The sequence below is a fragment of the Fringilla coelebs genome (genome assembly GCF_963513975.1).
Source record: "Fringilla coelebs genome assembly, chromosome: 6".
In the NCBI taxonomy this organism is placed as follows: Eukaryota; Metazoa; Chordata; class Aves; order Passeriformes; family Fringillidae; genus Fringilla; species Fringilla coelebs.
The window spans coordinates 29,768,153-29,783,150 of NC_140034.1; the positions used below are offsets into that span (position 1 = coordinate 29,768,153).

At 38.5% G+C, this 14,998-nt stretch overlaps 1 protein-coding gene across 1 annotated transcript in view; it reads right to left on the bottom strand.

The window, feature by feature from the left end:
• DPH6 (diphthamine biosynthesis 6) overlaps window positions 1-11,948 on the bottom strand; it is a 185,072-nt gene extending 173,124 nt beyond the window's left edge. Inside the window, exons 1-3 of the mRNA XM_084207361.1 lie at window positions 11,836-11,948; window positions 7,294-7,388; window positions 4,849-5,042 (exon numbers count right to left, since the gene is read on the bottom strand). Coding sequence (XP_084063487.1) covers window positions 4,849-5,042; window positions 7,294-7,388; window positions 11,836-11,858 — 312 coding nt within the window. The 5' untranslated portion in view covers window positions 11,859-11,948. The remainder of the gene's footprint in view (window positions 1-4,848; window positions 5,043-7,293; window positions 7,389-11,835) is intronic.
• Window positions 11,949-14,998: the final 3,050 nt, after the last annotated feature.

Consider the following 14,998-nt stretch of genomic DNA (forward strand, 5'->3'; position numbering starts at 1 on the left):
ACCTACTTTGAACTCATAAACTACAAAAGCAATTTGGTGAAGAGCATGTAATCTGAGGACCTCAGATTACAGATTCTTCAAGTCAGTCAGGATTCTACAACTAATAATTATTTGGCCTCCTTAAGACTCCCAAGTATTTGTATGAGTTAAGAGTAACTACTAGTCTTTATCATATACAAACAACTGAAGCCATGTATACTAGACATCTAAAAATCAAGTGATTATTCCTATATACTTTACCACCAGTTTCTTATATTATATGTGTCTTGCAACAGAAGACAATGAAGCAATGCTGTGACAGAATACTAAACCACATTTATCCATGTATTTTTCCTGGTAGGAGTACCTAAATCTTTGTACAAAAGTCACAGAAAGTCAGCAATCACACTGAATCTGAGAACCCACTGGCCACAGCAGCTGATTTCTGGAGAAGACAGACCATTTCCTTAGCATGGAAGACTATTAGCAATATCAAGGAACTGAAAGTTTTAGGTTCCATGATGGAATTAATCCCTATCTGAAGGCCATAAAATAACCTTATATTTCATCCGTTCATCTCAAACCCTGAAGAACTGTTTCCTGAAGAAATCTCAGGGAGTTTCATTTAATACTGATAGGACCTAAGTTACTTCATTTCCACCTGAACTCACACAGCTCAAGTACTTTGTCTGAGACGAAATATCTTAAGTAACATCTAAAACGGCATTGCTATTGCAATTTTAACTCAGACAGGAACACTTTCTGTCTTCACTAAACATCAGACTTGGACCATTTAAAAAAATAATGATCTTATTCTTAAAAAGTAATTATTAAATACAGGAGTCACATTGTATTGTAACTAAAAAAATGTTACTCATTCTAAGTGACTGACTTGTAAAATCCCTGTTCCAAAATGCAACCATATTTTAGAAAATAAATCTCCCTTCCTTCCGTTCTACATCACTGATGAAATGAAACAGTGCCACAACCAAAGGCTGCTATTATTCAAATGTTTCATACATCATATATATCCAACATTAATATTTATTTTTCATCTGATGATCAATGGATGACTTCATAATTAATATTGCTTCAGTCCTGAGAGCCAATATATAAATTTATTTCAAGTGAACTCCATAATTTTTGAAAGCTTGAGGGTTCTAAATCCACAAAGAGCACAACAAAAAGACTCTGACAAAAATAACATGTTGAAACTGAAAATCCAGTAAAAATTAATTTGCATTATTTATAATAAACATGGGTAAATACAAAAAAACTACAAAAATTATCAATTTTTAAAATACTAATTAAAAGAATACAATTAAGCATGTCATCAAAAATTTGAAAAAGAAGAGATAGAAGAAAGACATTTTTACCTAGTTCAAGAATTCTACAAATTAGGAATCTTACCAAACAAAGGCAAAGACTTATGGAGTAGGTAAGGCAAAAAATTTGTAAGAGAACAGAACTGTCTACTGAAAACAAAGAATCTTGCATTGGTCTGTTTAGTCTGGATGCTGCCACAACCATTGCCCCAAACAAAAGTTAAGCCATAGTTCCATGTGATACAGAAAACAAGCCAACACTCAACCCATCTAATACCACTTGTGTATGTGCTTGCGTGAAGCATCACCGTATTACTTGAACAACACCACAATTACATTGAAAAGGGGACAGAACAGTTAAATATTGCCTAAATGGAAATGCCGTACAAAAGTTTCACAAAAATGCCTTCATGCTCCAGTCTTTCCTACCACTAGAGAAAAAGAAATACAGCTCCTCACCACATTTCAAAGTGCCATTATAAAACCCCTAAAAGATAATTCAGGTAACTAAGAAACTCTAGTGCTACAGGCTTGGCTAGGAAAATTTCCAATACAGACAGTAAAAACCATGGACAAACAAGGATATCAGTAATCCCTATTCAGTAACTTTGAGAGAAGAATAAATTATTCTTTAGAGTTCAGGAGTTACATGTCTCATGAAGTAAATATTCTACTATTAGGTGGAGACTGCATAGTAAGATATATTTAGACATCATATAAGTATTCAGATATGTTTCACAATATGTACTGAATACAGAATCTAAAACATGGCATTAGGCAACTAAAAAATAGATATAAATTTCCTTTATACCTATCAATCATCTGGGTTTGTGACAATAAAATTAATAGGTTTACAGTCAATGACAGTCAGTATCACTCACTGAGTCACATGAACTAGAACAGGACTGTTGTCCTGGGTTTTGCAGAACTGTTAGGGAATATTTAATTCTTTAGAAATCTTGTTCTCATAGCACTGTTTTTAAAAACATTGTATACTTCCAAATTCATACAGGTTTTTTTTAAGTGTTTTGTTTTAATTTTTTACTAAATAAGTACTTGCACTAAAAGTGCTCTTTGCCAATGGAAAGTAAGGTACACTATGTGATTTTGATTTAAACACACCTTTCCTGCAGTCCTGGCCCCAAACCATTTACTGAAAAAAAGAGCTATGTTATTTGACCAGCGTTTTAAAATTACAGTCACTCAAAGATGGTTTTGACAAGGCTTCCACAGAATTCATCCCCTCCCTTCAAGAGAATGAAAATTTACTTCTCTGTTTAAAAGTATTAACATCTGGGGAAAAAAATTCCTAAAGCAAAATCCTCAGCGATTAAGACTTAAATAGTAAAGCTACTAAACAGCAGTTATTAAAAGATGTGACAAAATAAAACCAGAAAGCTTTCAAAGTTATTGCTAACACAGAAAAAAAAGTTAGTAGTCTTCTTAAAACTAAAATACCACAGTTGCTGTAGTTTATTTCTCCTCATAATTTTGCAATTATTCATCAAAATTGCAAGACACTTACTGAAACTTTTGTATCAGAATTCCATAGCTAGGCTGTACTTTAAAGACATCATTATACAAAGTCTAACATAAAGGCAGTATATTAATATTTATAACTTGAAGATCTCATATAGTGGGCTTAATATTTCTATATAGAAAATAAATAGTTATTTAGTTCCAGACAACATGGTGACATCTCTTTCAGCTATAGTTTTAAGTATCATACACAAACTTCCAAAGCAGAAGTTGTCAAGATTTAACACTAGCAATTACTTATGTCGGGGATCCATTCCTCCAAAGACAGCGAGAACTGCAGCGGAAGTATCATCTTAATTGCCACTAATTTGCCCATTTTTAATTAAATTGATCAGTAATTTATTACCTTACCCAGCAGCAGAAAGCTGTTAGCATGCAGCTTTAAGAGACAGTAGATATCAGTCCTCCTAATTTCTAATACTACTGTGGTTCAAAAATAATTTAAAATTGCTGTATCATATTTCTTTCGATTCCTGCACTGCAGGATATGCACATTCCATTTAAAACCTCTGTGAAGCACTCTAGAGCATAATCAAAGAATCATTTAGGTGGCAAAATGGCTTGAAATCATTGAGTTCAACCATTAACCTAGCACTGCCAGGTCCACCACTAAAGCATGTCCCTAGGCACCCAGTCCACACAACTTTTAAATGCCTCCAGGGCACTTCCTCAAGCAGCCTGTTACAATGCCTGATACCCCTTTCAGTAAAGAAATGTTTCTAATATCCAACCTAAGTCTCCCCAGCACAACTAGAGGCCATACCACCTACATGAACTATCCTCCTGCTCTGCAGTCTCATACTCCAACACAGGTCTATGATCTTGATTCCACATTAGAAGAAAAGAATTTCCTGTTTACAAGATGCAACATTTGACTCCAAGATGGGTCAGGAAGTACTCTGCATTCAAACCACATTCTTAGGTCTTATCTGCAATTTGATTTTTTTTTAACTGAATACAGAATAAAGCCTGAAGTATTTATGTTCATGAATCTCAATTATCATTTTAACAAAGGAAAGGGAGCTAGAGAATGTTCAATACTGACATGAAGACTACAAACATCTTTATCTGAAGTTTCCTTAAGTAGTCTATACCAGTTTGATCAATAAAATCACATAATTACTTTCTTTAAAATAGCAGTTATGATTTTCTGAACAGTGTACTGGTTTTAGTACTGCGCACTGCAGTAATCAACACAATTAGCTGGAATGGACATAGCATGTTCACTCAAACACTGTAGAAAACCTCCAGAGTCAACAGGAGTTTTTCTATCTTTTTCAATGAGGTCTGATTTAGTATTGATAGAAATAAAGTACTATATGAAAGATTTTGAAAAAGACCAGAGAATAAATTTTAAGTGGTTTAGAAAGTGGGTTTATTGTCTCTCTTTAATTCATTTTATAGATAAAAAGGATTGATATATGTCATTGCTACTGTGTCATATATTACAATATAATCACAGGGCTACCAGAATCAAAACTATCATTGTGAAATATTCTGTGATACTTGGAGAATGACATGCAACATACAAACAAATAACAGATTCTGGTTTACACATCATAAGTGTACTCAAATGGAAATCTCTAGACATTAATTCCCACACATTCCTAAATGCACAAAATCCAAAAGATCTCTCATTGCAGTAATCAAACGATACATTATTACAAGTACAAAATAAGCTAAATATTCTATTTATAGATGATTGTCACAATTATGTTTCTTGTTGTACATGCCAAGCTCCTGTCACAGGTGTTTTCATTAAATAGTAAAAAGGTTTTGGCTTGAAATTATGATTAATAAGTGTGATTTACATTGTGGGAAAAGGAATATAGTTATACAATATATTTACAGAGCAAAGAAGAAGAAAGGAATAGAAATTAAACTGTAGGAGTCTTCCATTTTTTCTTAAAGTTTTCCTTAAATACCTAAGAGGATCATTTACTTAAATTCATAAATGAATTAATATAATTATCCCCAACTATATAATTGCTTTCAATCAGCATACCTTAACAAGTTTCATGAGCTGGTAAAGGTCCTCAACCTCATCTTCCTGGCATGCAGTATACACTCTTCCAGTATTTACACTGGTACCTTTTATAAAACCACGATACAGTGGCAAATCCAATGCATCAGCATATAGGTCAATGGCATGGTGTCCTACTGTCTGATACATATAGCTGTCCAATTCATCAGTCTGCCCTGCCATGATTAAGAAACAACCATATTAGGTACATTGTTGCAACAATTACAGATAATCACAATACTACAAAGTACCGAGAAAATCTAAATGTTAATATTTTTCAGTTCACAAACAGATGTTTGGTGACAACACCACTATAAACATGGAAAGAAAAAAAAATCGATTTCCCCACCCAACAGACGTATGGAGAGGAAGACATCTGTCACAAACATGCTGCCTCTTTGCAAATTGTGGTGCCTTTCCTTCTTCCTGCTTTATCCAAAAAATCTCCTATCGATTCAATTCTCATTCCATTCACACGGTAATTTTAATAGGAACACAGCACAAAGGCACAAACTCAGATCAAGAAATTTGTAATGCACTGCAACAGAGAACAAGCTATAGATTGTCAAAATTTACAAAAACTTTACTGTTAAAATTATCATGGTCGTAACAAAAGGAGACTATCTCTGCTTAGGTAGAATAAAAGTAGACCACTACAGTGTTTTGACACTGTTTAATAAGCAAAAAGCTTATTTCCTTAACCATGAGAAAAAAATGAACCAAATTTTCTTACAAGCAGTTTCTAGCCAGCAGCTACAAACTGCTTGTAAGCAGCTAAAAATGCAGGTATCGCGAATTAGAATTACATCTAAAACTACACAATAAATAATTTACACATAATTTTTTTCAGATAATATTTCTAACAGACTGATAAAATAATAAATTATTGTTGGTGAAATCTCCACTTTATTACAAGCTAACACAGTTCACTATTTTAATGCTAATTTGTAATTCTGGTACTTCTCTGAATTTACAGGGAGACATGAAGCATTTCTGCTGTATACCTGTGTAGCACATCTTGCAAAGAAGAAGGTCTGTAACTGACCAAATAACTAATTTGTGATGCAAGAATTAGGTCAGTCACCTTTGATGCCACACAACAGATATAGTTTTCCACAAAACAGGCATATCCAAACCCCTAATCACAACTAACCAACCTAGACCAGAAGAGTAGACTTAAAGGAAAATTCAGTGATTTCAACATACAAGAACATGACAAGGTCTTTAAGTGATATTCTGCTTAGAATACACAGTTTCTTTATTAATTGAGACTCTCCAGGCAACAGCGGTACAAGATAAAATAAAAAGAATGGCATAGAATCCACTATTGCCTGAAGCACCTCAATTAACTTTCTATAAAATTTCCAACTACACACTTAAAGAGAGCATTTTATGATTTTAATGATAATATTCTACATTTCTGATGAGGATAAATTAGTTTGAAGACAACATATTTCAACAAGATTAGAGATTATTATGTCCCAGCTACCCAGAAAATAAATTTTTCCTATACTCTCCTAGCATTTGCCAGTTCTACCCATGACTCATTTGTGGAGGCAGGTCCCTTTTTCCTTCCCTTTCTGTGTAACCTCCTACTGTACAGTTACCAATTACCATACTTAATTGCTTAACATATGTTGAACAGTGAACCTAGTTAACATACTTTTGCATTCTCCCCTACCAACTGGAAACAACTCACTTGCTTTTCCAGTCTCACTTCAATTTGTACTTGAGTCCAACATACAAATACTTAGCTCACCCTCTCACCTCACACCGACTACCTGAGTTTCTCACATCCTTTTTCATAGAAATAAAGTAGAGCCCATGAGGAACTGATCAAAAAAGATCATTCCAGCCTACAAGGAAGGAAAAAAGCAGGAAAAATACGAGTATCAAGGTCAATTCCAACCCACATCAGTTTCTCAATGCAGTCCACAGATGCTGGGTTAGAATTATGGAGAAAGACACACAAAGATAAAAATGGATGAGCAGCAGCACAAAGGCACACTTTTGGCAGCTGGAATGGTTTACAGCATTTAGTTTAGCACCAGTTAAGAGCATTTCTAGAAGTACAGTGCTAGTTTTGGTTGATGACACTGTCTATTAACTTTTAGCATTTGTGCTACTGACCTCACACAACCTCTTTGTTTACCTCCAGGATATCAATATTCTCATTTTCAAATTGTGTAAGCCTTTTTTTAATTGATCTTCTCTTCTTGTGGGCTTTCTTTTTCCTTTCAGGAAAAATACACTTAATACATCTCCATTGCATTTTCTTTTTTATACCTCTTTCAAGTTTCTGTATTGGCCTTCAATGTGCAAAACCAGACAAAAACACATATAGGAACGTAATTCAGGCATGGTTGTCAATCCATTGTTTCTAACCTATTTTTAAAAAATTTCCTGTAAGAAATGTGGTTTTCATACCTGTATTTTCAGCAGGTCTTAAATTGGCTAGAGCAACAATCTGATGTCCAGCAGCAACACACTGCATCATATTGTAACAACTGTCCTTCCCACCACTGCAAAGAAAAGAAAATAGTGGCAATTAAAAGTACTGATAAAAGTTTTAGTCCCTTATAACTTTTAACCAACTGTTCAAAAATAAGTATTGTCAGAGCTGTTTAAAAAGTTTTGAAATATGAAGAGCTGTAGAATAGTACCAGTAGAAGAATTATTTCACCATACATTTACTACACATGTATAGTGCCTAAATACAGTAACAATAAAGCACATGAAGAGTTTTGTATCTTACTGTTAATCTGAGAGGTTACATGAAGAAGAACCACTGACACTGGAATCTCCTCAAAGACTGTCTTTTATTCCAGAGACGAATTACTCAGTACTCATTACTAGTTAATTTGGACCAAAACCCCAAAATCTGCTCCAGCAAGTTGCCAGCATTAGTAATCCTTTTAAATTGGGTCTGTCATGTAGGGGTGATGCCTAGGGACACATTTTAGTGGTGGACTTGGCAGTGTTAGGTTAATGTCTGGACTCAATACCTTAGAAATCTTCTTCAACTTTATTGATGCTATGTCAGCAATAACATTTCTCCTTCATGAGATATGTTGCCTAAACCTTCAATATTTTGAACATAATTGCCATTTTCAAAAACTTTAATTATTATAGGCAGTTTCAGTTGACACTGCATAGAACATAAAAATTTTTTACTGCATTTCACTGCAAATAAAAGTGATTAAGGCAAGTAAAAAATATAAAAGGAAACATAACCATACTCTTAGCTGAGGCCAAAAGATAATACTGCAACACAGAGAATACAATTAATTTTGACATTCATTCAAGATCAACAGGAACCTTTTCTGCTATCAGTGAGGAAGAATTCTGTTCTCTTGATGTAACTGAAAAAGTATCTCTATGGATTTTAAACAATAGAAAAAGAAACATTACAATCTACAATAAAAGTGCTCTAGAATACACACTGCTTAAAAGATCCATGTTCAGACTGATGGCACAACTGCAGGTGGAGATTCCATGCAGCTTCTTTAAATGCCAAGGCACAAAAACCATGGCAAGAACCACAAGAGAGATCTATACAAGCTTTGTAAAACTGCATTTTGTTTTAGAATCACTGAGACATGCACAGGAAAACATATAGTACAAGCAGTCCTTGCTGCAATTGACCACTGAGCTCCTTGTGCTCATGCTATTATTTCTACCTGAAAGGGAGATGGAGCAAGACAACATTTGGCCTCTTGAAAGGCCAGAAAACAAGTGAAGAACAAGAGGAAATGGCCTCAAGCTGCACCAGGGGAGGTCCAAGCTGGACATCAGGAAGAATTTCTTCATGGGAAAGGCTGTCAAGCATTTGAATGGGCTGCCCAGGGAGGTGGTGCAGTTACCCCCCTGCAGATGTACAAGAAATGACTGGACATGGCACTTGGTGCCATGGCCTAATTGACAAGTGGTGATTGGTCAAATGCTGGACTTGATAATCCTAGAGGTCTTTTCCAAACTAAATGATTCTGTGATTTTGAAACAAACTTCTTCAGAATTTCCAGCTTTAAGCTCTCTCTTTGTCTAGCCCTCTACACAAAAGCTTGAAAGTGCCCTAGAGGAATGTAACCCTCTAGCTATTCCCCTCAATCTCTGCTTTTATCCATGCAAAAATTCTGGATGCTGTCTTGAATTTGTTGTGTAATTCAAACCTGAAGAAGAAATAGTGTAAAACATGGTATCCTTTTGCACTTAACACATTTTCATAAAGCAGTTGCTTCTGTTTCAGTGCTAAAAAGTAAATATAAATATGATATAATCCTACTTGGAGGGTCCATCTCTACTTAACATTCTTCTAATGCATACCGGCAACTTTCTTCTAACCTATATACAGACACAAAAGGAAATTTTTAATCATTCATTACTTTTGGACACCGTTCTTGATAGCTTGAAAATGTAGACAGTATTCACTTCATAATTTGAACTTCCAGGCTAAACAGAGTAATGAGACAAAGACTCTTTTCCTTCTGAATGACTTTATGCAAAAAAATAAAGTCTCCCACTAGTTCTGATTTCAGCTCCAAACAGCACTTCAGAAAAATAATTGTATGGCAATAAATAATTGCCTATGCTGTTTACAGCATTTTAATATTTTTTAAAAATTGAAATCAAAAATTAAAATGTCACTAGAAAAAATCTATTTATCCTTTCAATTATTTATGTATATATATATATTTATATATACACATAAAGACATTTTAAGATGGATATTGATATCCATATTGCCTACATTCAACCACCAGTTAGTAGGTGGAAATCTGTGCTTACTGAATCACATGCTACTGTCCTGTTATTTATTGTCTGAATTATTTACCATAGGCCTAAAAACTACCAAGAAACAAACAACAGGGTGCCTACCCACAAGATCTTCCAAACTAAATGTAAAATACAATATGGTTAAGACCAATGACAGCAGACAGCCCATGCCCATGGGAGGAAGGTGGACTCTGAACAGCCCCCAGAAAGGAGATGAAGACAAGTACTGAGGTACCCTGGGGACCCCTCTCAATTCCCAGCACAGAAAAAAAATCACAAGGCCTTTTTGTAGAAAGCTCCAAAGTGAGGCCAGTCAGGGTTCTGCAAGTATGTTAACAGGCAGGCTTACAAACAAAATACCAGAAGGAAAAAAAAAACCCTGGGTAACCATGAAGATATGAACCTATAAAGGACTTTTAAGCAAAATTCCTTTCTATAGACAAGTACAACCTCTTACAGATAAGAAAATTCTAGAAGAATTTTAAAGAGTTGAAAAACATCATATTTCAGGTTGAAGACTGGCTTTAAAATGTCTATGATTTAGCACAAAACAAAATGCAGGGTCTACCTCATAAATACCACCTTAAAACAAGACTATCAACTTTTAGTGTGGCCAACATTCTACAAGGAAAAAAAAAAAAACAGGTTAAAGTAGTTTCATACATAATCCTGACCTTTGCAAAAGTAAGAAGCGCTTTTCAAATACTTTTTCCCCCCCTCTGATCTTTGGCTAGCTCTGTTACAAAGACTTCAGACACTTTGATGTCTCTTTAAAACTCTTCTTAAAACTATTACTGAAACTAAATCCATCCTTGTAAAAAAGACCATTAAAATAGCAATTGTGTTAAAAACCTGTTTATAGGATTTTATTCCATCCTGCCTTTTAACACATTCCTCTGCTTTGAGAATATCAAAGTAAATAATCCTGAAAGACAAAGTCTTATCTATAAAGTAAAATAAATTTGAAGCTGATTTCTGTACACCATATTTGAGCAAATCTAGAAAAACAGACAACATTTCCCATATTTTCTCCTTTGCACGAGGTTTGGAATGATAGGCAGTTGCAGCCAAACCCCAGTTTCAACAGTTTGATATTAGACGTTCCCTGAAGAATTTAATTAATTAAATGTTTTGGCTTAAGTAAATAACCACTGCACCCAAAAATAAAAATACACAGCTCACATCTGCCACAATTCTTTTCCACTTAGAAGCTTCCTAGCCTGATCTTTTTAAATTAAATATTGTTTCTTCAAGAAAAACACGTGTCCTTATTAGAAAATGTTAGTTTCTTAAAAAAAAAAAAATACAAAAATTGCAGAAACTAACAAAGAAACTTACAAAAAACACGGGACGGGGAGGTGGGGTTGGGGGAAGATGGCAAGGACAGCAACCCTTGACAGACACGGCTGTGTCCAACTCCAACGATTGAAACCAGCTAGCTTCATCCTTTTAAAACTGGCAAAATTTAATCTCTCACAAAAAACCACACCACAAAACTCTTTCATGAAGAGTTGAGGAAATCAACCCTGAAAGAGCTTAAGATACTTGGAAAGTAAAAGCATCTGGATATATTGAACTGCAAATGAGCAGAGCCCTCTTTTTTAGAGCAGGACACGCGGCCCCCGCTCGGCGCCCCCGGCGAAGGCGCTGCCGCCGGCCCGGGCGGCTCCGGCTCCGGCTCCGGCTCCCGCTCCCGCCTCGCTGCAGACGAAGAACCCGGGAGACCGGGATATCGGAGAGCAAGCGACTGGGGAAAATACCTGTAGGTCTTGTTTTGGCTGGGGGGGGGGGGTGCGGGTGTGTTGGCTGGTTGTGGGGGATGTTTTATTTGTTTGGCTTTTGCTTGTTTAATTTTAAAAGTACACCCGTTATTCTTGAATTCTGCCGTAACACGGGAATTCTTCCCAGTCTCTCCCTACGCGCAGGCAGGCACCGGCCCGCCGCGGCACTCGCAGGCGGCCACTCCAGGGGCCACAGGCAGAGCCGACAGCCGGCTGGGAACAGTCGCCGGGCCAGGGGAAGGGAGGCAGCAGGAAACGCATGGGCGGGAAGGCCGAGCGGAAAGGGCCGGGCGGGTCTCCCGGGTGGCGCTGGGTGGAGCGCGACCCGCGGGCGGGCAGAGCTTCTCCCCGCGCCCTCTCTCCGCCTGCGAGACGCCCCTCGCTCGCTCACATAGGCGCTCCGTCGGCGCATTACCTGATCAAAGCCACTACTCTCATGTTGCTCGCAGGCCGGGGGCGGTAACACTGACAGGGAGGTGGGCGACAGCCGGCAAGCGCAGCGGGGAAGGAGCCCGGTCGCACAACCACACTGGGCTGCGCACGCTGCCGGCTCCTCCGTTGCTACCGCTGCCGCTTGGCCGCCTCCCCTACCGGGCCCTCCTCCCGGGGCAGGCCGGCAGACTGCCTGCACAGACCGAGGCTCGGGGAACCGCCGGCCTCCGTGCCCGGGGAGGTGCGCTGCCTCCGCTGCGGGGCTGCGCGCCGGCCGGGGCGGCGCGGCCCGGGCGCGGCCGGGGGCGGGCGGGAGGAGGGCGCGGCCGCGGAGGCAGAGCGCCGGGCGCCTATGGAGAGCAGGGCGGCCGCGCTGGCAGGCCCGGCCCGCCCGTTTGAGGGCATCGTCCTCCTGCCTCTTCCCCCGCGCCTGCCTATTGCCTTCTGTCATTCATCGAAGAACCGCGAACCTGCTCCAAGTGATTGCTGCCGAGGGAGCACGGGCCGACCGGCATCCCCTTGGGGTGCCCGGCGGGGGGACTGTAGGGCATAGTCGCAACTCCACCGCGGCCTGGGGCAGGGAGGCCAGCAGGGCCCGCTGAGGGGGCAGGAGTTGCTGCGGGGGTTTACAAGTCGCCGCGGGCCAGTGATTGCGGCAGCGGGGAGGTTGGGACAGCAGTAGTGACCAGGCTGACTCACTGCTCTCCGCTCGCAGGCGAGTACAAAATGTCCATCTGCATCCTCGGCTTCAGCTGCTGCAGACCGAAAATCGGATCTCCTCATCTGATCCCTGTTCTGGGCCAATTTTCTGTCCAATCCTGCCATGGCGCACATGACAGACACCCCTGTAGGTTTGCAAGCTAAGTCACAAGCTTACCCAGGTGCCCAGTCTTTCGACACCTGACACACTGGTTTATTTCCCCCATGTATGGAAGAAACGTGGGTTAGTTCTCTCGAAGAAACTTTATTGCTAGACTAACTTTAGGAGTCCTCTATCATCAGATAAAGGCATTTCTGTTGGTATTGTGGCAGGATTTCAAGCAGCAATCTAAGGGCCTGCCACTCTCCGGGCTTTTGTTCTGTGAGACTAAAGTGGGGCAGGAAGCCCCTGATGTGTGCTTGGTTGCCCACCCTGGCTGGAGCCTGGTGTGCGGGGTCAGCGGGACCAGCGCAGTTCCTCAGGGTGAGCCTCGGGCTGCCCGCTCCCTGCAGTGCCAGCCTGCCGCCTGCAGTGACCAGGAATGCCCTTCATGGTTCCTACTGAATTCAGTTGCAGCAAACGCTGCAGATATCACAGAAGGCTTTGTCCCTCCAGGCTGGGATAAATGCTTTATGCACTGGGAGTGCTAACTTACCAGTCCCCTGTAACATGATATTATACAATGCTGTATAACAATCTGTACCACTCAGGCTTTACATTAGTTCCTTGCACATCGGCTGCTGAGTATGAAGTTCCCAGGAAGAGATAAGATGGAAGAAAGCATTCTAAAAAAAAGCACTTTGTTATAGTGATAAATGTTCCAAAATAAATGCGTAATGAAACAAGTATATACGGGGGTTTTTTTTATGTACAGCTCATGAAACAGCTTGAAAACCCACTTTTTTTTTAAGATGATTTTAGTCAGCACATGATTTATACAGTAAATCACTGTAAAATAGGAATGAATAGTTATGGGCAGATATGAAGGTGATGATGCCTTCCTAAATGCCTTCCACTTTTGCAAACTTAAGAAATGACAATTGATATAAAATTTACTTGCTAAATAGTTGTGAAGAGGTAGTAAACAGAAAATAGATTTTTCTGTGTTGGAATAATTGCAAAAAACATACATTTAAAAAAAATAAATCTTCATGCTTTGGCCGCCACAGGCTGGCATTATGAAACTGAATGTTTGACTTGCCTTGGAATTGCTTACAGGGCGTTTGAGTTTCCTACTAGTTTATTGATGATGACATAATGTGTAAATCTTTCAGAACATCCTAAGTGATCTAAAGGAGGGTGTCTTAGATGTGAAATTCTGATGAAACCACAGGAATTTTTTTAGGATTTGGGACTTCTCTTTTTAGCTCATGAAGGTAATGGAGACCTGTTCTGAACTAGAAGAGAGATCTTTAGCAGAGAGTACTAAAATGAATGAAACAATACTATGTAGTACATGAACTAGTAGAAAATAACCAGACCTCTGAGGAACTGTAAAAAAAGGCAGAACAAAGTTACTTGATTTATTGCCCAGAAAATAAAACAAGAGGAAGGTAATTTTGTGATACATCACCTCTATATTTTCTGGGTTTGAATGATGCATATTTACTTATTTATTATCACCAAAAAAAAGAATAATTTGGCTAGTAGTTGTGAATCCTTAGAATATGCTTATTTGCAATACTTAGCAATGATACATGGAAAGTAAAAATCGTGTACATAAATTAGTCTACTGCTTTGTAAAATAGAGAGGCCATATAATCTGTAGCTGTAATCAGACAGCTTTAGAACAAATACTCAAAGAGTTGTAAAGATTTTTTCTAAGCATAGTTAGAAGATCTGCAAAGAGTAATTCTGAAGTCCTGCATTTTCAAAAAGGTCTGTTACTGTTTGATACAATATAGCTGGGCTTTGGGGGAATGGTTCTATTGCATTCAGTTTTACAGCTTCCAAAAAAACCAAATTTCCAGTTACAAGTCAGACTTGTTTGAAGTAGAAGTACAATACTGTAGGACCAAGGTTTGCTTCATTTACTACTGCTACTGGAATTTTTGCTGCTACTTGATGAAGACATCAGTAGTTATTTGCACAAATAAAAAAGCAGCATTTGGGTTCCAGAATTTGAGAAACATATCCAAATGGAATTAATAAAGTGAGGTTTGAAAACAAATTTGCATTTTACCCAAAAGGATGCTGTTTTCAAATTATGTGGAGTATATCCTATGAGAAAAATCTGTTTCCTTTCATTTACCCAATGGAATAGCTCTTGTGTAGTCTCACTGCTCTTAAAAAGTTCTGCCATATGACAGTGGACAAAAGACAGTGCACCATCTCTCAACTGCTTGCCCCAAGACATTCTGCTGTACTGCCACAGCAGCTCAAACAATAAAATCCACCAAAGCTGCCTTTCATCTTGGGGTAGTACTGGCTAGTTTGTGCAGAAGGC